We start from the raw sequence: 23,156 nt of genomic DNA, 5'->3' as shown, positions 1-23,156 counted from the left end.
CACCTGCAGTCTTCTCCCGGAAACCTTAGGAAGTGACCACCACATTATCAAGATAACGCTTCCCTCTACTCATCATAGACACCGAATCGGGGTAGCAAAATTGACAGACTGAAAAGCTTTCTGCGAGGATCCCCTCCCACGCCTCACACCTGCGGAAGACTTGGACCGTTGGGCACAGAGCCTCCTTGAACAGTCTCGGCACACCAAAAGCGTCAGCCTAACTCCACAACTCCCGGCAGTTGACACCCACCTAGACCACATCTGGGAAGCGAGACGTAGCCTCCTAAATCGCTGGCGACGCAACAAACATAACCGCAACCTGAAACGTCGCATAGCACATCTTACCAAAACCGCTCTAGATTATGCGAAGCAACAACAAAATCAGAACTGGCGCACCTTTCGCGATCAACTCGCCGGGACGCTCACGACCAAACGAGCATGGCACATTCTCCGAGGTCTCATGGGCACCAGCACCTCCAAAACAGCCACCCACCAAACAATCTCTCGACTCATTCATAACAATCCCGTACCCCCCGACAGCCTACTGGCCTCGCTACGAAACCGAATCTTCGCAACGACCACACCTTCGCCGCACCCGGATTACAAGGGAACCGCGAACGAGGCCCTAGACGCCCCTTTCACCCGCACCGAACTTCTACGGGCCCTATCCAGCCTCACTCGTAACACCACCCGGGCCACGACCGCATCACCTACAAACCCTTCGCAATTTGGACGAAGAACACATTGACGCCCTCCTTGAATATTGCAATCACCAATGGGCCAATTGCACGCTACCCCCCCCCCCAATGGCGCCATGCTGACATCAGCTTACTCCCCAGGCCAAACAAGCCCGTTAACCTAGACAACCTACGCCCAATCTCTCTAACGTCATGCACCGGCAAACTACTAGAGCACCTTGTCACACGCCGCCTAACTGCCCACCTCAACGATACAGAACGACTCCCGCACACCATGTTTGGCTTTCGGGCGCATCTGTCAGCACAAGATAGTCACCTACAACTGAAAGAGGATATCATCGATAAGCTCAGCAAGATGCACCCAAGCACCATATTGACATTGGACATTAAAGAAGCGTTCGACAACGTGTCCCACAGCGCAATCCTCGATCAACTACAAACTACAGGCTGCGGCCAGTCTACCTATAACTACGTCCGCGCGTTCCTAACCGATCGTACGGCCACAATAAGCATCGGCCTCCATCGGTCCGATCGCTTTAGCACACCCGCCCAAGGAACACCACAAGGGTCAGTCATCTCGCCCGTGCTATTTAATATTGCTATGGCTGGACTCCCACCACTGCTCTCGAGCATCCCAGATATCTCCCACGCACTCTATGCGGACGATATTACAATCTGGACCAACAAAGGCTCGCCAGGCCTCCAACAAGACAATCTGAAGCAAGCTACCGACACCGTCACTTCATATCTCCGCACATGTGGTCTTCACTGCGCACCAGCCAACCCGCCGCGGTGGCTCAGTCGCTAAGGCGTTGCGCTGCTGAGCACGAGGTCGCGGGTTCGATTCCCGGCCTCGGCGGCCGCTTTTCTGATGGAGGCGAAAAGCAAAAACGCCCGTGTGTACGAGATTTCGGCGCACGTTAAAGATCCCCAGGTGGTCAAAATTAATCCGGAGCCCTCCACTACGGCGCGCCTCATCGCCTGCGTTGCGTCGGCACGTTAAACCCCCACAATCACTGCGCACCAGCCAAGTCGGCCGTCCTAATACTCCGAAGTATAACGCGGGGCCACCACCTACAACCAACACCAGACCCCGAAATATCAATCGATGGCCAACCAGTCCCTAATGTACCCACACTACGCATCCTCGGAGTGCAATATCACCACGATGGATCGGGGGCAGCATTCCTCCCACGCCTGCAGAAAACTGTGGCTCAACTCACGCACCTAATACAACGGGTATACTCCCACAGCCACGGCCTCAAAGAGGCACACACGTGTCGCATACTTCAAGCCATGCTCACAAGCCGCATTGCTTACGGAGCACCTTATCTGGCATTGAAACAACAAGAATCAGCAGATTGACATCCTCATACGCGAAGCATACAAATCAGCGCTAGGCCTACCGGCCTACACATCCACAGATCTTCTCCTCCAGCTTGGGCTCCACAATACCCTATCGGAACTGATTGAAGCCCACACTACCAGCCAGCTTCAACGGCTTCAAATCACTGCTACTGGACGACACCTCCTGAAACGCCTGGGCCACCCTACAGCTCCAACCCCCGAAACCTTCTGCAGCCTTTCTACACCAGCCCGAGATGCCATTCAGGTTCTTCCTCTACCCAAACATATGCACCCCGTCTACAACGTAGGTCGCCACCAACATCGCGCACGCCTACTCCTCAAGAAGTACGGCGCCGACCCCGATACCTACGACACTGACGCAGCCCCATGCCGTACATACCCGGCCCATGCCACAGCAGTAATCCACTCAAGCAACACCATCACAGCCTCTGCCACAGTACCGACCACATCCATCGATACCGCAGAGGAGGCTGCAATCGCTTTGGCCATCACCAATGCAGCTTCATCGAACATCACAGTGCTGACCGACGCCCAGTCCGCTTGCCGCCGCTACGCCACGGGACGCATCACTCGCATCAGCTCCAAAATTCTAGCACGCCGATCATCGCTCCCAACGACCCGTATAGTGTGGATCCCTGGCCACACATCTCTTCCTGGGAACGAGGTGGCACACGCCACCGCCCGCGAACTCACTTACCGGGCATTCCCAGAAGAGACCAACGACGTACTGGCCCACGAAGACCTAACCCTCCACCACCTGTCCCCAACATTCTCCGACATCTTAGCAATCTTAGCCCACTACCGGAATTCCCGACTACTCTATCCCCCCCCCCCCCCCCCACACACACACAGCTCACTCACAACCGCCGACGCCCACATATGACGCCGCCTACAAACACAGACGTACCACAATCACACTCGCCTTCACTATGTCTCCCCCACCCTCTACCCACTCAACTGTCCATACTGCAACTCTCCCAACACCACCACCCACCTAGTTTGGACATGTCCGTCTAATCCCCCCCTCCCCACTCCTCTGTCCCCCTCTCCTGAGCATTGAGAGCGCGCGCTCCGCCGCAGCCAGCTCGAAGAACAGGAAGCCCTGATTCTCCGGGCGAAGACTGCAGCCACAGCCCGCGGCCTACCGGAATAAGATGGCCACCCAGTGCTCCACTTTTTAACCCAACTCCTCTCCCCTCTTTTCTTAATAAACGTTTTCAACAACAACAACAACATCCACGCCACGCCACGCCACGCCACGCCACGCCACGCCGATGGTACAAGAAAAACAAAAGCGGCCGTGTCATCTGCAGCTGTGGTCGGCAGATGATCCGGAACGCGTACGTTCGCTTGCGGCATCAACACCCAGGGCGCAGCGTTGAAGAAACGGTCGCGACAATGAGTGATCTTCTTGGAACCAGCGTGAGTTTGGTGATGGACGTGACGAAGGAGATGAAAAATAACGATGGCAATCTTGCGACGCCCTCCCGAAAGTGCCCGCGAAGCGGTGGAAAGAGACGACGCACAGAAGTGTACGACGACTTCACGAAGTGCGGATTGCGGTCATCCGTGCATCTACTTTTTCCTCGCAATGGAAACCGACAGTGAAGGCAATTGCTGCGGATGTCAACGCTAGCGGCGATGTTAATCCTCTAAAGCCATGGACTGTGCGCCGGCTGCTGAATGACATCGGTTTCAGGTATGAGACCGATGCAGTTGTCTTCAAGGAAAACAAGTTTATTGGAGCGAACTTGTGCTCCCCAAACAACTCAAAGAATACACAGGCGGCGAAGCAGCAGCCAGCAAAGTGACGTACGCAAGCGAGGGTCGATGATCGGAATACCGCGGCGTCTGCTCTGCAGGCTTGTAGCTTTCGGCGCGAGTCTTTCTCGAACCGTCGATTTACATCTAGAACATTGTAGCTCGAAGAAGATTATTCGAGGCTAGTGACGTTAGGACGAAACGTTCTCCGTATCAGAATGAGATAACCCGTGCGGCATTAAAATGAAGAAAGGAACACGCGCTTTGCTTGGGACGCAGATAACGCTGCCGGGCGCGACCGGGCACTAAAAAAATTCCCCCGCATTTCCCCGAGGGGGAGAATGTGAAAGTGCGAATGCACGGTTGTCGGCCCGCTTGCGGCGCTTGCGCTCGGCCCCCGCAGCCCACCGCCTCGCCGCCTTCTCTTCCATCTCTTCCATCGGGTTTGTAGTATCACGTGTACACCACGCAGTTATCAAGCCGCTATAACGCCGCTGAGTCGCCAACGCACGCCGCTGACGACGTAGTTTGAATGCGTTAAAGATATAAGGCGCGTCACTAACACTGATATCAGCGTTCGGTCCGTGGCTTGGTCGGTAGAGCGTCGCGCTGCGGCCGCAAAGTCCTCGGATCGAAACCTGGCGCCGGATGCTGTTTCTTTTTTAAATATAGAGGAGCACTGCGGACGCCGACGCCGCCGCCGCCGCCGGCGGCGGCGGATGGTTTGGGGTCGCTTATAAAGTGCATTCGCACTTAAAACAAAACATAAACAAACAAACCCAATGCCTAGTTTGCGGCACTACTCCCCCTCTGAGAGTGCAGTGACCCCATGCTAAAATAAAACCACAGTCCGAACAAACAACAACAAAAAAGTTCGTCATCTTGCCCAGTAAGGTTTGAAGCGAACCATATAGACGACTTCGGGTCGCGTGCGTCGTCGTGATGTGCCGGAATCACCATCGGGGATCACTTCGTAAGTAAGTTGGCCAACATGTCGTAGAGTCCGGCAGGGTCCGAAATACCGTCGCAGAAGCTTCTCACTGAGTCCGCGTTGTCGGATGGGAGTCTAAACTCACACACGATCCCCTGGGTGGTACTCGGCGTCTCGGCGTCGGAGGTTGTAGCGGCCGGCATCCACCAGCTGCTGGTACGTTGTACAAAGTCGAGCCAGCTGGCGGGCCTCCTCCGCCCGCTGAAGGTATTCTTGGACGTCGGAGTTGAGGTAGTCGTCTTGTACGTGCGGAAGCATGGCGTCAAGCATCGTAGTCGGCCGCCTTCCGTAGACAAGCTCGAATTGTGTCATCTTCGTAGTTTCTTGGATAGCCGTGTTGTACGCAAACGTGACATATGCGAGCACTTCACCCCAGGTCTTATGTTCAACATCGACGTACAGAGGGCAACACCCTTGTCTATAACACAGGTTTCGTACTTATATCCTTATCTTGCCTCGGCCGAAAAACATCTGAAGAAAACTATTGTGTCATTCTGAAGTCTTGACCATATATTTTGACCTCAACGTTTCTTGTAACAAGTTTGAGTCCACAGTTTTGATAGGCAACCAGTTGAAGTTGAACTCAGTGTTATAGACAAGGGTGTTGCGCACCGTACATCCGCAATCGTCTTGTTCAAACGTTCCGTTTGTCCGTTCGTTTGGGGGTGGTAGGCCGTCGTTCTTCGGTGATCTGTGCTGCTGTAGCGTAAGATTGCTTGTATCAGCTCGGCAGTAAAGGCCGTTCCGCGGTCCGTGATTAGAACTTCAGGGGCTCCATGTCGGAGCACAACTTGACCTATGAAGAACTTGTGCGATACTATATACGATACTATACTATGCGATACTATACTAGTGCGACACTATATAAATGGTGATAAAGGCAAGTTTCACCTACAGGACAAGACACTAGGTCAAGTTTTCACTGCAAGTTTTTAACATTGTTTGAACACTTATGCACGTATGGGATGCAGAAATAGTTGCAAATAAAATGCCTACATGAAAGCATGTAACTAAACATTGTGTGCCCGTGTGGTTGGCTGAGCCAAGTTGTCTTCTGATAGAGCGTTAAGAACAAATAAATCTGCTTCAGTGTCTTATTGCTGGTTTCTTTTGCTCTGCATAATTCACCTTACTTAGGATACAGCAGTTAGGACAAGAAAAGTTGCATCGGTGTTTTATTTCTAATTTGATTCTATCTAGCTTCTATTTGGCTATCTGCTGTCTTACGCAGGCATTAGGATGAGTAGGCTTTATTGGTTGTCTGCTGCACTGGATAAAATGCAGAAGCACAACGTTAAAAACAATCCCAAAAGCTTTGGGAAGGGGAAACAAGGTTGGCTACAATCGATCCTCCCATATATGGGAATAATTTCATGTAGTGCATTTTTGGCAAGTTAATAAATTTCTTCCAGAGCATATGATCCTATTCTGGCTCTTGCATAACAAGAAAAGTATGATATGCATTGACCAGTTTAAGCGGAGCGATATGTACTATATGTGTGTTTCCATGCAACCACTCAACCGACATGTCATACATCAACCAGTGCAGATACCTTTTTATGGTATAGATCACTAAGTAACCCTTCAAACATATTTCGTTCGTGTTATGAATTTGGCATCAATTGATGTGCTGTCAATGTGATTTACACTCCTAATATATGCGTACACGTTGGACGTGTTGCGTTGTGAACGGCGCTGCAGCAAGCAGCAGCTTACTTTTCGACTTGGCATCCACTATGTTGAGCTTCTCGCTCCAGCAGCCACTTGTGATGCGACAGGGAGAATGGGTGAAATGCTGACATGTTTTCCACCCTGAATGCTCTATTTCGAATTTACAGCATATGCATGCAGATGACCATTACAGCAGCTGCTTCTTACTTAAGTGATATAAACATAAGGCGAGCAGTGCCTATACAGCTTCAATAATGCACATCTCTGATGCAAGAATTTGATTTTGTGAATAATATGCATGCACCTGTGTAGGATAAGCTGAAAGGTGGTTTATTTGATTTCAGTGCTGTGTTTCATGTCTTCACATGCATTGTTGCAGCTGGTCATAGCGGTGAAATCTAGCGCATGAAATTTCACTATCGCGAAGCACAGCTCATTCGCGAAGCCTAAGCAAGACAATGAAATTGAACTTTCAGTGCTAATACTCATGTGGAATCTTTATTATCATAGACAATGCAAACTCAACGCACATCCCTATTCGTATTTAATTCACAAGGGTTTTTGAACAAAACAACAACTGAAAGCGCTCCAACAAAAAAAGAGGCGACGATAACATACCAGCTGCAAATAACACATTTAACAATAGAATCTCAGCGTAACCGAGAATCAAAATAGAAAAAGTGGCATATTAAATAACATCACGCAGCTAAGCTACAGCTCGTACGCATTCAAGTTCAAAAAACGCGAAAATTCAGCTTCTTGTATTTGGCGACTGGATCACAATTTGGGCGAATACGCTTGCGCCCGGCATGGACTTGGGACACACGGCTCGACATATTCTCTAAGGAAATGCAGTGCGCGACGTCGCGCTGTTTGCGTTTCGCCCCCTGCATAGAGATAATAGTGGCCCCGTGCACAACCCTCCATGGCGTTAACGTCGTGCGCTATGCACAACAGTAATATTTACGACTGGCGTAATCTACGAGAAATAATGAGGAGCTATCACCCCTGTCGCAGTCACTGGTGCGATAACGTGGGTAGCACAGACACAGGAGGGACTAAACGGTAGAACGAGAAGCACTTCACGCTCAAGACGAAACGCCCGCACAGGATGACGACGACCGCTTTGTATCACACAACGTACACAGAATCCAGTACTTGCAGCGGCGGCTATTTCCCGGCAACGCCGGTCGCTCACAAAGCAGGAGAAAAAACACCATAGCGATTGTCGTTACCGAGCATGTTAAGAACACCGCACACAACACGCAAAGTAGGAATACGACTGAACGGCACTAAAAATCATTCTCAGAGCCCCACGACGCCGAGGATTGACGCGAACAGCGGAGGCGGCCATTTTGGTAGAAGTCCGTAAGCGCGGATGAACATGCTCTGTGATTTCTTCCGTGATCGCGGCGTGGAGGCGGTCTACCATGACGTCACGTTGATACGGTGACACCATTGGCTGGATGGGGGTCCTTTGTGAGGAAAAGCCGCATTTTTCTTGAGTTGTATCCAAGTATAATTCCGGTCCGATCTTGCTCGTCTTCCTTCCGATAAACGCCGTTTCGTGCATGTAGGCTACACAGTGGCACTGACCGGCCGGAACAAACCTTGTAAATGTTGTATTTTTTGTATTTTTATGTCTGTTTCCTTCAGAAAAATTTCAGTTGTTAGTCAGTGGGGTGTCGTGTATCTTCCTCTTTTACATGCAAGCTGATTCCCATGTAGGAATCAGCACAGACCAGGGCCATGCTAAGACATAATCCAACACTTGGTGACACGTTTTTAACTCTGGGGTTCTAAGTAGAAGGTATTGCTTGGCGTCGCAATTTTATGTGCTGAGCTCATTTATTGCTAGCCGGCTTCTGTATACATGTGCAGGCTATTTAAATTAGAAATGAACCCACATATAGTCTAAGTTTTGTTTCTTTTAAATTTAGGAGTACATTAGGCTCCTGCTATTAGAAGCACTATGGCACGCATACTTCAGGCTTGTCATTAGTGGCTGGTGGGAAGACATGACTTCGGTTTGTAGTCAGATTAAACGCGCTTCATTCACATAAGAAGTATGCAACAACTTCAAGGTGTCATGGGAACGCATTTTTCTTTCAGGATCATCAAAAAGCGCAAGCACAAGCATCACAGTCAACGTCACGTACGCTACGAAATCTTGTCACATAAGCGAGGAACGAAAAGAAGCGTTAAAGAAAAAATTCTTCGAGGAGCTTCAAAAAACAATCGGAAGAAAGGTGTGCGAAGCTAGCGGTGGCTGCGCAGTCGACAACTTGGCCATCGACTGCAAGCCGAAGACGCCGCTGAACAACACGCCGAGGGTGCACCGCAGAGAGGTCGGGTGGCCGGGGCGCGTCGAAAGACAGCCGGGTGCGCGTGACGACGAGTTCGAATTGAGCATATCCTTCAAGATTCCTTTGGACGCCCGCTTCGACGCGACTCAACTAATTGAAAGCTGCGAGGTGGGCTTTCTATTTACGTTGTAGCTTTTTCCACTAGTTCTAACATGTCACGTGGTATGGCACCGTCAGGCATGCATTATGTACTTCGCTCGGTACTGTTCAGATGGAAATTCGCTGATCTGAATTTCCCTTCATTTGTCTTTCTATCTGTTGTTGGGCATTGCCGAGGAAAGGATCAAAACATTTGTGATTTATGGGATGTCCCGCGACGCTAAGCTAGAGGTGCTCAGTAACTGTTTTGAGCGTGTTTTACAAGTCAGAAAAGAGGTACCAGTGGTTCTATGTCTGCTCTATGTAGGTACAAGTGTTTCAATTCCGCGATCACCGGGCGCACCGTTGAATCTTCTTGTTAGTAAGGGAGCGTAATTTGTAAAGGGTGCTTCCTTTGCAACAAAAAGCGGCGAGAGGTGTGGTTTACCAATAGAAGCAACTGGGGAAAAAAAGAGGAACTGGATACTATCAGAAATCAGGGATCGCCTTGATGCGCTCCATTCTGGACTTAGTGTGAGCTGGTTACCCACTACTGATTTCCCGTTTAGCACTGCAAGAACACGAGTCTCGTGCATCCAAGCTTGGCTGAGACGACGGCACTCACGAGTACTCTCGAAGAAACCGTGACTGACGCCTTGAACAAAACCGTGGCCGAAGTACTTCCCGACGCCTCCTTCGTCGAAACAACCCACTCTATCAAGTCGGTCTGCGAAAGGGGACAAGTCTCCAACGAACGACTCTGTGGTAAATTTCAACGCATACCTGTATTTGTCGCAGGTCATGTCTGGTTTTATTTTGCTATAAGATTTTTGTAAAAAATAGTTTTGTAAAATTATACCCTAACACTTCAGTTGTGTTTGACGGCATCGGATACCGGGTTATTTTATTTAAATCGGGAATGTATTGCGCGTTCGCCTGTCTCGAATGGGGGGTGGCGAGGGCGATTCGAAGCCCGTTTCCGTATTTGTGGGGAGTGAACAGGCTTCACAATTATTTAGTAACGTTAAGTATGCCGCCTATAGCATGAAGATAATCTATGAATGTCCGACACAAAATGATGCTGTTTGTGATGGCTTCACGAGCGGATAAAATTCCTGTTTTTAAAGCTAGGTTGTCATACACATTTCGCCTCGCGGCGCATGCGCAGTATGGCCGATTTGAATTAATTTCGCGGTCAACAGAATGGTAGCTTTTGTCAACTTTGAACGAATTTTATGAAACGTAGTACGATTAAGACAACATGAAACGACACAACTGCAAAGGTACACGGGTACTTTTCATTGCTACGTGTATATGCATAGTCCTTTGCAATGCACAAATGTTAACATTTTATGCCTAGCCAGTTAGTTACAATCAAGATATTGCTATTTGTGACGCGAGCACTGAAATAGCCATTAACACATCCCTGACCACCGAAGCTGTACGAGCCCAGAAATGTATTTTTAACGTTCCTCATTAAAAATTCAAGAAGATTACACATACATAATGCCATTATTCAGCGTCTGCTTATCTTGCAGCTTGCTCCCCCGCGTACAAATTATAGTAAATTACCATTGTAATTATCAGCCAACGCATTATTAGATTACATCGCTTGTAGCTGTTTTCCTGCTTTCACCATCACAGCGCAGGCGTGCTTGCTGTGTAGCGGAGCAGTGCTGGCGTTGATGATCGCCCTTTGAAAGCACCGAGAGAACACTAACCGGGCAACGCGAGCACTTCCCACCAAAACCTCCCAACCGATGATGATGAAGCATGACAAAAGACCAACGTATCCTGTACAACAGGCAACGGTGTAATATGCGCAGTGTTCGTGAAGTACTAAACCTCGGCATTTAACCCAGCTAAATAAAATGGCAACCTCCAGTTACTAGCTGCCAGCCGCAACAAAAGGCTATCGCGGCACATGGCGTCACAAATGCGTTACGCAATGAACAACAATGGCGTGCATTTGATTTTACTTCGTGCACGAGGAAAACAGAGAGGTCGCAAAATTTCCCTTAGAACTCATACGTAGATAATGGTATCCCAAACACTGTTTCGAGCATCCACGATAAAATGTACGGCAGAAAACCCGGGACATTCAACTGCTTACTTCCTGATGTATTTTTTCTCAGTGAACTGTCCTGTGGGAACGTTTTACAACAACGAGACGAGCTGCCTACCTTGCCCTGTGGGTACCTACTCCGACAAAGAGGCGGCTGAATCGTGCACTCGGTGCCCCGCCAACAAGACGACGCTGGCTGAAAAGGCGAGCTCCGAGTCTGAGTGCAGAGGTGAGGACAGTCTTTTAAGATTTGTTCGAGTGTAAAGTATACATAGCGACCGTGCTTGTTTAATTAAAGTAATGTTTTAGGGCGTGCAGAAAGAGACGTTTGGGCACTTTATCAGCGGTCGTTCGGACGCATCATGCTTGTTCAGGGGGTTGATGTGGTTCGTTACGCCTTACCGCACAAAAATAGGCAGCGGATGAGTCAAGCTTTCTGAAGAACCACCGTTCTTTCCTGATCAGCTCTCTGCAAGCCCGGAACTTGGTCGGCGTCCGGGATAGAGCCATGCATGCATTGTGACCACGAATCTTACCAGGACGGAACCGGCCAAGTCTCGTGCAAGAAGTGCGCCCACGGACTGTCGACGGGACTCTGGGGAGCCAACACCTCCGCGGCCTGCAAAGGTACACGCCTCCTCGAATGTGTTTTCTTTGTGGCTCTGTTATCAATGTGGCCTAGAATTTGATATTGCTGGAACTTTTAACGCTATTCATAATGCACCGAGCGCCTGCACTCAGGCTTCTCTCTCGACTTGACTCGTAGCGAGAACGATTAATTTTAGTTTAATTAATTTATTTACCAATACGACTCTGGCCCATTTTAACGCTAACTTCATTAAGATAAGTTGAAGCACGTTAAGGAACCCCCGGTGGTCAGGATTAGTTCGGGACCCTGCACTACGACGTGCCTCATAGCGCCTTGGCGCGTTAATCCTCATAATTTGAATTTTTTTTTTCATTCACATATGGCTATATGAGGACGAAAACAGACAAAATAGCGGCTCCTCACCAACTCCTTTCCCGCACTCAACTTGCAACGCTTTAAGTCTTATTTGAGCGATTGGCGGCCGCTGACCAAATAAACCGAACATTGAAAAATCGTTCTTGGCTTACAACTGAAACTCTTGGGGCTTCAATAGAAAATGACGTTATTTTGAGACGATGAGACTGCTAACGAATGGCTACTGTGGAATAACGTGAGAGATGTCATCCCAATTCGTAGGCGAACGCTATAGCAGTGACTCTTCGCGTCGCAAAAACGCTCTTCAGTTTATCTCGTAACAGCGTGACAGCTGTTGAAATTGATATAATTACTAATATCGCCCGCCGTTTTCCAAGAAGGCACTGAGGCACGTTCAAAGAGGTTCCTATAGACATATTATAGTCACTCCCAGAGCCTGAATTAGGAATAAAGTCCGTTATGTGACAAAGGTTTTTAGACGCTGAGAGAACCTGTTGTAACCTGCTAGGTTTCGCTACATTTTTAGGAATTCCAGACTTCCGTTTTCTTTTTCTTGACGGCGTGAAGTCAGGGTACCGAAGGCGCGCTTTCGGCTGGCTTTGCCAGCAGCAAGCAGGGTATTTGATATCTATTACAGTGGAACCCCGCTGGTACGTCCCCCGGACTTACGATGACCCGCTTCTTACGACGGATCACCGCGGTCCCGGTAAACTCCCCATAGAAACAATGCAATAAAACCCCAGATGTTATGACGGTCCGGTGCGCGTGGTCCGCTTCATACGGCGGACCCTGGTGTGGATAAATCCGCGTATTTTCGGTATTTTACACCGCTTTGCCGCCTCGTCTCGACCTTTATTCCTAAAGGAGCCATGAAGACAAAATACAAGTTTGTGGTATTCGAAAGATTTCGTATTTTATAGTGCTCCCTGCACTTGTTCGAAGGCAAACGATGCTTCATTCTCTGAGAAATTATTACTTGAAGGTAAAATATTTGGTTTTCCCGCTAAATCATGCATTTTCGTGGTCTGCAATGACATCACGGGAACTGACCGCTCTGCAGCCGATTGGGAAGACTTGTTTACCGTTAGTGAACCGGGATGGAACCACCATAGCGTGGCAAGCCGGTTTCTGCCTTTGGTTTTTAACCGTACTTAAACCTGTCTTGTTTTTGTTCATGGAGAAAGTAAACGTTTTGTGAAACGTTGTGCTCGCTTGTCAAATATGGTCACGTGGGCACCCTTGCTTGCGTCAATTAGCCAGTGTCGTCTGAGAAAACCCCAAAGCCCCGCAGTCCTGTGCAGCTACACCAAGCATAGTGCGTGCAGTACCAACAGCAGTACGCACCGGTACTTCTATGTTTACGTGTGCTTTCGTAACCTCCACTGTTTGTTCCACCATTCTTACGGCTTTAAAAAGAATGTGCCCTCAATTTAAGCGCAAATAGCTCGTTCGGCAAGCTTATACGCTCTGCCTAATTTGAATTTGCGTTTGCCGGCCTCGGCCAGTCGCAGACCTGGCTGGTATGAGATCATTGTTCTGTTGCGGGAAATGAGCTAGTCGGTCGCACGGGCATTCCCTTTTTTCCTTACTATGTAGCTTACTAAGGCGAAGTTCACATTAAAAGTGGTGTCAGTGTGATTGTAACGAGGCAATCTTTTGAGTGAACCAAGCTTGTGTTTCCTCCTCATGTCTCCTTTAACCCCCGTTTGACGCTGCTTGCAATGTGCAAAGGCCCGCATGCAGGCGAGACTACTTGCTGAACAGACGCAAGCAAGCAGGACTGGTACTCGTGAGCCGGAGTTAACCTTCGACAGCCCCACGCGGCAGCAGTACGCCAACGCACCAACCGCGATAATTCGTCGTTCAGGGTTCAAGTGGCTGGCGGACCGTGAATTTGAAGCTCCCGCCAAGCCGCCGACAAATGCGAAAACACTAAGACGCAACCCCACGGCGATGACTGAACAACCGCGTTCCTCGCCCGCTCGATCTGAGTTTCTTCCTTTCACGACGCTCTCTTCCCTCTCTCTGCTCTCTTCTTAGTGTCTTTCAAAGCGGCATTGCAACTACAGTGAACTAGAATAATTCGGTAGTGGAGAAAGCGGCCGCCTCAGAGTGAGGCCCTTAGTGTCAACCGCACCCCTCCCCCATTCTCCTCGCCGCGCGAGCTGAGCTCTCCGCCGCTCACCCCCTCTCCTCTCCGATAGCGAACGCTCTCTCGCGAGGGGCATTGGATTGGATTCGATTGAATTGGCTTGGCTTGGCTTGGATTGAATTTGGATTGGATTAAAGTGGATTGTGTTGGATTGTGTTGCGTCATAGCCGCGCCACGTTGCGTCATAGCCGCGGTCGTTCCAGCACCGGAGTTCCGATTTCCATCGATGCGTTGAATGGAGCCTAACAATTATGTTATCGCCCGCGCAACCGTAACAAGCACCGATCACTGTGATAACAGGAATGCTAGCACCACTGAAGACAAGGCTGCGAAGCGGCGTGAACGTCACATGGCGGTCAAGTACTCGCTGGAGTGCATGACGACTAGTGCCCGAACAACGATGCGGAGCACGTGCATAGACTTGATCTTCGCTGCAAATTTCACGGTGGTCCCGTTACTTCACCATCCACTACCCGTACACTTCAGCGACCACAAGGCCGTCATCGTTAACGTTACGCCGCGTGTTGAATAAAGAATATATCATACGCGTTCCTCACACGTTTCACGCAATTAGAGAATCAACCCAACGGAGACACCAACACCAAGTGAACCCCAATATGCGTCACATCTCCACAGGGTTCCCCTCGCGGGAAGGTGGGGTAATTTTTTTCATTTCCGTTCGAGCTATTATTTTTCTTCCGCACTTGCGCAGCATGTATTTTTCGGTGGTATCAGATCAGATTGCCTTGGTTCTTGCTATAAGGCATGTGTGGGCACATATTTAAAGGGGCCCTGAAAGGCATTTTGAGCACACTAAATGAACTAGCGCAACCGTTAGATTGGGTCGTCAACGTCCTCTGTGCCAAGTATTACTCTTGTACGCGCAGCGGAAAGCTCACACTTTTGTTGCAAAGTTTGTCGTTTTTTTCTCACCCTTCCCTTCGTGTTTGTGGGCGCCGCCATCTTCACATGTCTACATCATCGATTCCCAGATGTTCGTCATGAGCTAGACATCCTGCTATTGGGCGGCTTTTTCACGCACTTCCGGCAAAGAGATGAGTCGTCTGCTCAGCGTCGGCTCGCCGGCTGATCTGCCAGCGGAGTGCTTGGGCATTTTATGACAAACGAAACAAGTGTAAAACAAACGCTTAACCGTTTGTATTGAATGCAACACGGCCGTAACACGACATGGATATTCTGTTACCTGAGTACGTTCCATAAAGAAAGCGTTGAAGCCCCGTGGCACTTCTTTCGTGCAATCGCAGAGAACGCCCTGAGCCGAATGCCCGGGTTTGACGCATACATTTTATTCAACTTCAAAACAATCCAGAGATGCGTTTCTAACGAACACAACGTCACAACATGCGTTGAAAGTCTGAACCACAATTGACAGAGGATGGGTTGCCTCCTGCCCATCGTAAATTCGGTACTCACCTCGCGCTCGGTTTGCGGGGACGAACAGCAAGTCACTTAGCTCTGGCGCACAAGCCGATGGCTTTTAGCCACGCACACTGCACATATCCCATGCGAGGTACGTCGCACGAGAAAGATAATCCAGACCATGGGAAGCACTATCCACCCGCAGAACCACAACGTCGCATTTCATCGCGAAACAAAGGCGTCCACAACACACACACCATCGCCTCCTGTAATGCCAAACGCATCTCGCACTTCCCAATGGGAGTGAGTGGTACGCCTGCAGTTCCCACATGTCGCGAAGTGGGGCCCCAAGCTGAACCGGGATCACGCAACCGTAACTGACTTCTGGAGCGGTTTGTGCCTTGTTGCCAAGGCAACCGATGTTTGAGATTGTCAAAGAAATGGCGCTCGCTCCAGCGCTAGAAAGCTTAGAGCCGCGACGGAGCATGTTTTGCCAACGTTGCCGCTCTCCACCACGCGTCGCCCCAACCTGAACTAGTCACATGATTGAAGCGTTTTGTGCACGGGTTCTGTATCGATTTAATATGACTTCTTCACATGCCGCTGGCAGGAATTACCACCGCCGCAAAATAAGACCCGGCACCAGCGGGGCCACATCTGATACGGCGCTTTTTGGATAAACAGTGCGCGGTGCATCAAGGGAACGAGCGCACGACCCTCCTTGTGCGGCTGCGAGTTCGCCGCCGGTAAAAAGTCATGTGCCGCCAGCAACGTACACCGCGAAACGGCAAGGCCAGGCCGCCGCATACATGCGGCCAGATTTTTCGTTCGCTTTTCCAGCCTTGAGCGGAGTGCATGATTCATGGTGTCAACAAAGCTTGCCCGTAGCAGACGACAATAGCGGAAGTACGTCACCTCTGCGGAGCGCAGCATCATGGGAGGCAAGGCTCGCGCGCCGTCAACAGCGGAGAGTAAGTCGAAAGGAGGAGGAAACGCGGAGCGACGATAATGCGCGGTTTTTGATTTACGATTTCTCCGCTAATACTCATCGCGTTAACATAATTCTTGCGGGAGGAGATTGCAAATACATTGCTTTATTTGGGTACATGTACATCCATGCATCGGGGGAAGGTATTTCAGGACCCCTTTAACGACGTACAGGCTTGAAATATACTTAACATTTTGCCATGGCTTATATTCTTATAAAATGCGTAAGTTATTGTCCGGGATTGGCTATAATCAAATCCCCGAAACATGTTTTTCTGCGACGTATATATTCGAAACAAAGCCGCATTCGTTGTCCACGCTGCAAAATGAAGCCAACCTCTCACTGTTCCAGTATCAGGTCTAAAGGAAGCAACAGTATATAGAATTCATTTGTGCCTGACGTATTTGGAGGTGACAGGGGTGATATGCTGCTACCATCGCCGACGCCCGGAAGAGTGGCGACGATGCGCGCAGAACCGCGTCCCCGGGTAGCTCTTGCAGGCGATCGCGTGCTCTACGAAGACGAAGCTGCTTTTTAAGTGACCTAAACGTACTCTTTGCTTATAGACGTCCCCATAAAAAGTTTTTTATGGCGCGTAAATGCGAAAATAAGCGAAACAGAACCAAAACACTGCACGAACGTCCTATCAGCCACGCAGCGCACATCCCGTCAACGCCGCGGAGAAGCGGCGGCAGGCGGCGCAGCGATCGCGAAGCTCGAGGCGTATATCGCGTAGCACAAGAGTTGCGCGTCTGATTGCCAGATGCCGCGGGTTCCAGTTCGACAGGAAAGTCCGCTTTCAGTGCTGCGCACAAGACCCCGCATTCAGTCAGTTCTGCTCAACTGAGCATCGGCGGTTGTGAAAGCGGCGGCAGCGGCGGCGGCTCAGCTGATAAGCAGCCGAGAATCGTGCGCCAGTTTTAAATGCAGAGCATTTCAGTAACTCACGACGTCACCCGCGTTGGCGTCCGTAGTCCGCATCGCTCCCCCTACACTATATAAAAAAATAATACTTACCGGCGCCAGGTTTCGAACCAACGACTCTGCGGGCGGAACGCAAGGTACATGGTACTCTACCCACTGCACCACAAAGCCGACACAGAATGGAAAGGTTACGAACACGCCTTATATCCTTGACTCATTCAACCGTCGGCCACAGGTGCGCCCTCTCTCCCGCGTTCTCCTCGCCTTCTCTCCGCTCGCAACGCCCTCTCTCGCCGCGTTCGGTTCGGGCGCACAACAGGTGGGGACGTGCGCAACCCCCTCTCTCGCCGCGTTGGGTTCGCGCTGATCAACAGTCGGTTCGCGCGCAAGAACAGGTGGGGGCGCTCCCATCGCGCTCTCTCGCCACGGTCGGTTCGCGCTTAAACCACATATGTCGTTCGCGCGTGCTCCGGTCGCTAACATCTGTGGCGTGATCGTGACGTCAACATCACGCGTTCGTGTGGTGGCGCGATTTTGGCGCTATAACACTCTCTCGCGAGGGGCATAGGATTGCATTCGATTGGATTGGCTTGGATTGGTTTGGATTTGGATTGGATTGGATTAAAGTGGATTGTGTTGGATTGTGTTGCGTCATAGCCGCGCCACGTTGCGTCATAGCCGCTCCATGTTGCGTCATAGCCGCGGCAAGGGGTTCACGGCACGTTTCACCAGCGACTTCATCGACAATGTCTACGCTGGAAGACAACAATTACAACAACAACCAATACGTAATCCATACGACTTGCAGGCGCGCCCCCCGCGGAAATGCTCTGCATTTGATAGTGCCCCTCGCGAGGGGGATGTTTTTTTTCCAAAATGAATTACCAACACGCCCAAGCTTCCACTCTACTGAGTTATATTTACCCTTTCACCTTTTACAGACTACTGAACGCAAGAATTCTTTATATTTTGCGAAGAATTCGCACTTAGGTGGCTTGATTCAGAATTCTTACAAACAAATCAAGTTTTTTTCTTGGCATAGCCGCTAGAATACACAGTTTAGAAAATATGTTCAAACAACGTCGAGCATAAAATAAATCCGGAATGGCTTCACTGGACGGCGCCAAATAACATCAAGGTATTTTTGATCACCACCACCGAGATCACGGAGAATTGCTTAAACAGTGTCTAAAGTGATAGCAAGCTGGCACAGAGTTCAGGTATGAGCAATACAGGTGTTGAAACAGTCCGCTGTACGGGTAGAGTTGCTTACGCACTGTTAGACATTCGCTAAATAATATTTCAGACTTTCATACTTTAAAAAAAGGAATTCACAGGGTAACCTTGGGTTCCCAAAACAAGAATGCTCTCCATCCTGCTTTCATTGGTTTTTAGTCTCTACATTTCGCCCATGTTAGATAACAATGTCGTTATTACTTCAAATACAGAAGCGGCGGGACAAGGCGCCAGTGCTGGCCTGGCTCCAAGGAGGTCCCGGATCATCATCTTTAGTCGGCTTAATTGTAGAGAACGGACCGTACACACTGTCCACCGATGGTTCCCTGAAGCCTATGGGCCACACACTTCTCAATGCTGTACGTCGACGAACCTGTGGGCGCCGGGTTCAGCTTCACCGACTCGGACGAAGGCTACGCACGGAACCTCACTGACGTCGGGCGGGACATGGTCGAGTTCCTCCAGCAGTTTTTTCAGCTTTTCCACGATTACTCGAAAAATGACTTTTATGTCACGGGCGAATCATTCGGTGGTAAGTAGAGTTAAAGTAACCTTAATGAAGTGACCATTATGCGTTGTAGTTGTTGAGTCAGAATTTCAAAATGGCCAGCTTGCCAAAATAAGCAATTTTTGTAATGGACGAATACCAGCTGATTACCTTCATGCACCCGTACGTGAGGTTCCTAGAAAACAAAATTGCTAATGTTCAACACATTTCGTTACAAAATCCATGAAAGCGCAATATGCATTGATTGTGACTTCAGTCAGGTGTTCTAAGGGTTGCAGCCGGTCAACACTGTTGGAGAGAGAGAGAGAGAGAGAGAGAGAATTCTTTAATGAGACCGAAGAGGTCAGCCCTGCATAATGCTGGGCTTGCTACTTCAGATGGTTGGTGAACATGTGATGAGGGTTATATGCTTACATGACTAATACAAATAAGAAAAAGAAAAAAAAAAACGAACACTGTTGGGTCGTCCTGAAGGTTACAACGGCCCGTGCAGGGGATGCTTTACGGAGCCCTACGCACTTTTGTTACGCCTGAATAGGTTCATATGTGTGTTTTTGATTTCTTTGCGTTGAGCAAACCTGAGAGTTCTTGAAACATCTCGCGCTAAGAACTTCAATAGCACCCATTCTACAAGAATACAATATTAGTTCGGCCGCTCCTCGCCACTCCTCCTCGCCGCTCCGCTGGCATGGCGACCTACATACGAGAAGGGTGGCTTTCCCGCATGACCTGGAACTCAAGATGGCGGATGGACGCGCAACTCTGCTCCCCTAGAAGAGCTATATACAGGAACTCTTAGCGGAGATGACACTGCTTGCCATCTAGCGATCTCGAAGTACAGCAATCGTAAACGTTTAAAAATGAGCGATAGATGCGATAGATGACGCAAAGAAAAAGTTAAGGCGGGGGAGGGGCAGCTACTAAGCATCACTATCAGTGGGTGCGGCGCTTACACCAAGGCGTTTCCTCTATGCCTAACGTATATAAAGGCACGGCCGGGCTGGAGGAGCGGCGGGCGCGCACTTTCATACGGCCTGCGCTTCGGGTATTGGCCCCGAGGACATACCGTGGCACCACCTACGAATGACGTCACTTGTTGCACGCCGGGTCGGGTTGTCGTCTGCTACAACCCATTTCCTGTGCGCATAATGCGGCCGCGTGTTTGTGTGTGAGTGTGTGTGTCTGTGGCCACCGCACCCCCCCCCCCCCGCTCCTTGTGGATTTGGTGCAAATTACCCAAAAAAGTTGTCTGCAACCCGAATAATCCGGGCGAGCAATCAGCGACTCGCTTTTTCCCGGCGACACCGCCGCGCCCCACAGCTCGTACGCAGCCAGCTAACGCCAAGGACGATGCAAATGATGCCGAGAAAAGTACACTGTAAATTCATTATGAAATACTTGCGACGTGACATGTACGAGACTGTGTGTGCAAGGAAACACCTTGTAACAGCGACGGAAGCGCGTCGCTCACTTGTGATCTCACCGCGCCTACTGCTCGCCTTGCCTGGTAAATGAATGACTACGTGAGAACGGTGATCGGATTGCTTCGCCGCGCATGCTTAAAAGTACTGCTATGATGCGCAGTTTGGCTTAAGCAGTGCCTATTACCCCTACAATGTTTTCATAGTTATTCCCGGATTTGATTAACGACCACTGCCGTAGCCTTTCCTCTGCTCGGCTGATATGTTTACTTTTCGCGACAACTTGTCCGCAATGTATAAATGGTATACGAACGCGAGTTTTCAACGCCTGCGAGCGGGTTTGGACGTGGCTATATTTAGTTTTCATTAGGACTTCGGCGTGGGAATGTATAATTGTAACGTGGGCTCTTTTATGTTTACAGTGAGCCTGCCTTCCTCTAGCATCAATGAAACTAACGATTGCTTACAGAAGGCGAGGCTGTGTACGAGGCGAAACATGTCGTTAATGAATTCGGGTAATTGGGAGTTTTAAAATAGGAGAGCCGAGCGTTGGGGGCCCCACAAAGTGATGGGGGAACCCAAACGCAACACGCGCGCGCGCGACGAAAGGGTCTTCTCGAACCGCTGGCCGCCGGCCTGCCGCCTTCGGATGCACGTAATCGGATGTTGGGAACTTTAGGCTTAACGTCGCGGCAGATACTTCGCCGCTGTCGTTACAGTTGCGAATGAGAGTCCCTAATACAACTTTTCACTTCACTGTCACCCTCTTTCTTGTATGTGTAACTTTGTATCCGCGTCCGTTTAAGCGATCGATGATCAAGAACCTGCCACGGCCTCGGCCGATGCTTGCGCGCAGGCACATATCCTTCGGCCGCTCGCCGCACCGCGCGTGAACGGGCCGGCGGTGCCGGGACCGACCTTCGGGGACGGTCGGCGTAGATCGCGGCAGATATTTGAGCATCGCTTTGAAAACCACAGCTGATGACACTACCTAGCACAATTTTTCACCACTCTAACATCCACATACACCGCTGTCGAATTACTTTTCCACAACTACTGTGATTTTAAAAAGCGGCGACAAGTTGTTGCTGCCGCGACCTGCGTCGGTTCGAGCTGCTCTGTCGGCCGTGCGGGCAGGCACGGCGGTGTGTGCGCGGAGCGTTTCTGCGAGCAGTAAACCCTTCATGATTTGTTGCTTTACATATTTGTTGCAAACAAGGGGAATCTAGAAACTTAGCTTGGCAATCATCGTAGTCTACGTTGTTGATCGGGGAAACGAGCCGCAGCTTACGCTTCGATCGTACACGTACGCCACCACGCTCAAGTTGTTTGCGGAGAATGTACCACAGCTGATACGGTTATAAAATCCCCATGACGTCAAACGGCGCTTGACGCACTGAGAATTAACTTCAAACGACGGAAATTAACACGAAAATACTTTTAGAACACGCGTCCTAAGCTAAGTGTGACGCGCTGCAAGCCAACTGCGCAGCAAGGTAGGAACGGTGATCCTACAAGTGACGTCAAAACGATCGCAGCGCCAGCCTCTCCAGTGGTGGGCCTCGCGACCAATAGTTCCCACCTTCCACCGGCGCTAGTTCGTGGCGCTGCGGACCAACCCTCGCTAAGGTCCCTAAAATAACTAAGGTAGCGCCAACTGCACCCTCCTCCTCCGCTGCCCTCCTCTTTTTTCTCTCCCCTCACCCGCGGCGCCACGGTCCCTTTAACTCCGCGGCGGGGCCGCCATTTTTGTTGGCCTCCTCAGAGCAGACGCCCTCGCAACGCTTCGGGCCGCTCGCTGCAGTTTTTCGTGCAGTTTGCTCTTGTTTTCGCGCCGCAATCGCTCTTGGGTAGCATTAATAGTATTTCTAGAGCCCCGTTGTATATTTTTGTATAGAAGGGGATATTTGCGGGGTGGATGCCGCGGGCGCATACGGACAGCGCGGTGTTTGTTTACGTGTGCGGCATGTTCAGGATTGTTCGTGAACGCGAAAGGATCGAACGTGGACGTTTCAAACTGCTCTGTTACATAGTATTTCTAGAGCCCCATATTACCAACACGCCCTAAGTGAGGCTGTTTTGTTGTATATTTTTGTGTAGAAGGGGATATTTGCGGGATGGATGCCGCTGGCGCATACGGACAGCGCGGTGTTTGTTTACGTGTGCGGCATGCTCAGGATAGTTCGTGAACGCGAAAGGATCGAACGTGGACGTTTCAGATTGCTCTGTTACAGTAATTCCGTTCTTACATTTGCGTGATTAAGTTGTGCAAGCGCTGCACAGAGGGCTTGCGTATGGTTCGCGGTGACCTTGGTTCGCGGCAGTTCGAGCGCTGCGCTGGCTTTTTTGCGTTCGCGTTTTTTGCGTTAGTTGTAGATCATTAGGCAGCGCTCAGTATGCGCCCCGCGTTAGCTACAGACATTCATGCCACCTTTATTCCGTGCACTTTACGGTGCTTTGACGCTGTTGCAAAATATATGTCACTTTCACGTCGTTATAGGCTGCTGTCAGGGTCAAAGTTCTCGCGTCTCCTCGTTGGCCTCGCCCATGACAGCCGTACTTTTGGCAGTGCGTCCGTGGCATAG

The 23,156-nt window shown here is 50.1% G+C and overlaps 1 protein-coding gene across 3 annotated transcripts in view; it reads left to right on the top strand.

The window, feature by feature from the left end:
• LOC144173831 (sushi, von Willebrand factor type A, EGF and pentraxin domain-containing protein 1-like) overlaps positions 1–23,156 on the top strand; it is a 226,919-nt gene that overhangs the window by 97,402 nt on the left and 106,361 nt on the right. For all 3 annotated transcript variants that reach the window (XM_077702090.1, XM_077702089.1, XM_077702088.1), the window contains exons 13-16: positions 8,602–8,963; positions 9,503–9,698; positions 11,069–11,227; positions 11,464–11,625. In XM_077702090.1, the coding sequence (XP_077558216.1) occupies positions 8,602–8,963; positions 9,503–9,698; positions 11,069–11,227; positions 11,464–11,625 (879 nt within the window). The remainder of the gene's footprint in view (positions 1–8,601; positions 8,964–9,502; positions 9,699–11,068; positions 11,228–11,463; positions 11,626–23,156) is intronic.

Source organism: Haemaphysalis longicornis, unplaced genomic scaffold, assembly GCF_048455015.1.
Source record: "Haemaphysalis longicornis isolate Haplotype H1 unplaced genomic scaffold, Haemaphysalis longicornis Haplotype H1 scaffold_3, whole genome shotgun sequence".
Lineage (NCBI taxonomy): Eukaryota > Metazoa > Arthropoda > Arachnida > Ixodida > Ixodidae > Haemaphysalis > Haemaphysalis longicornis.
This window is presented reverse-complemented; position numbering and strand designations above follow the sequence as displayed.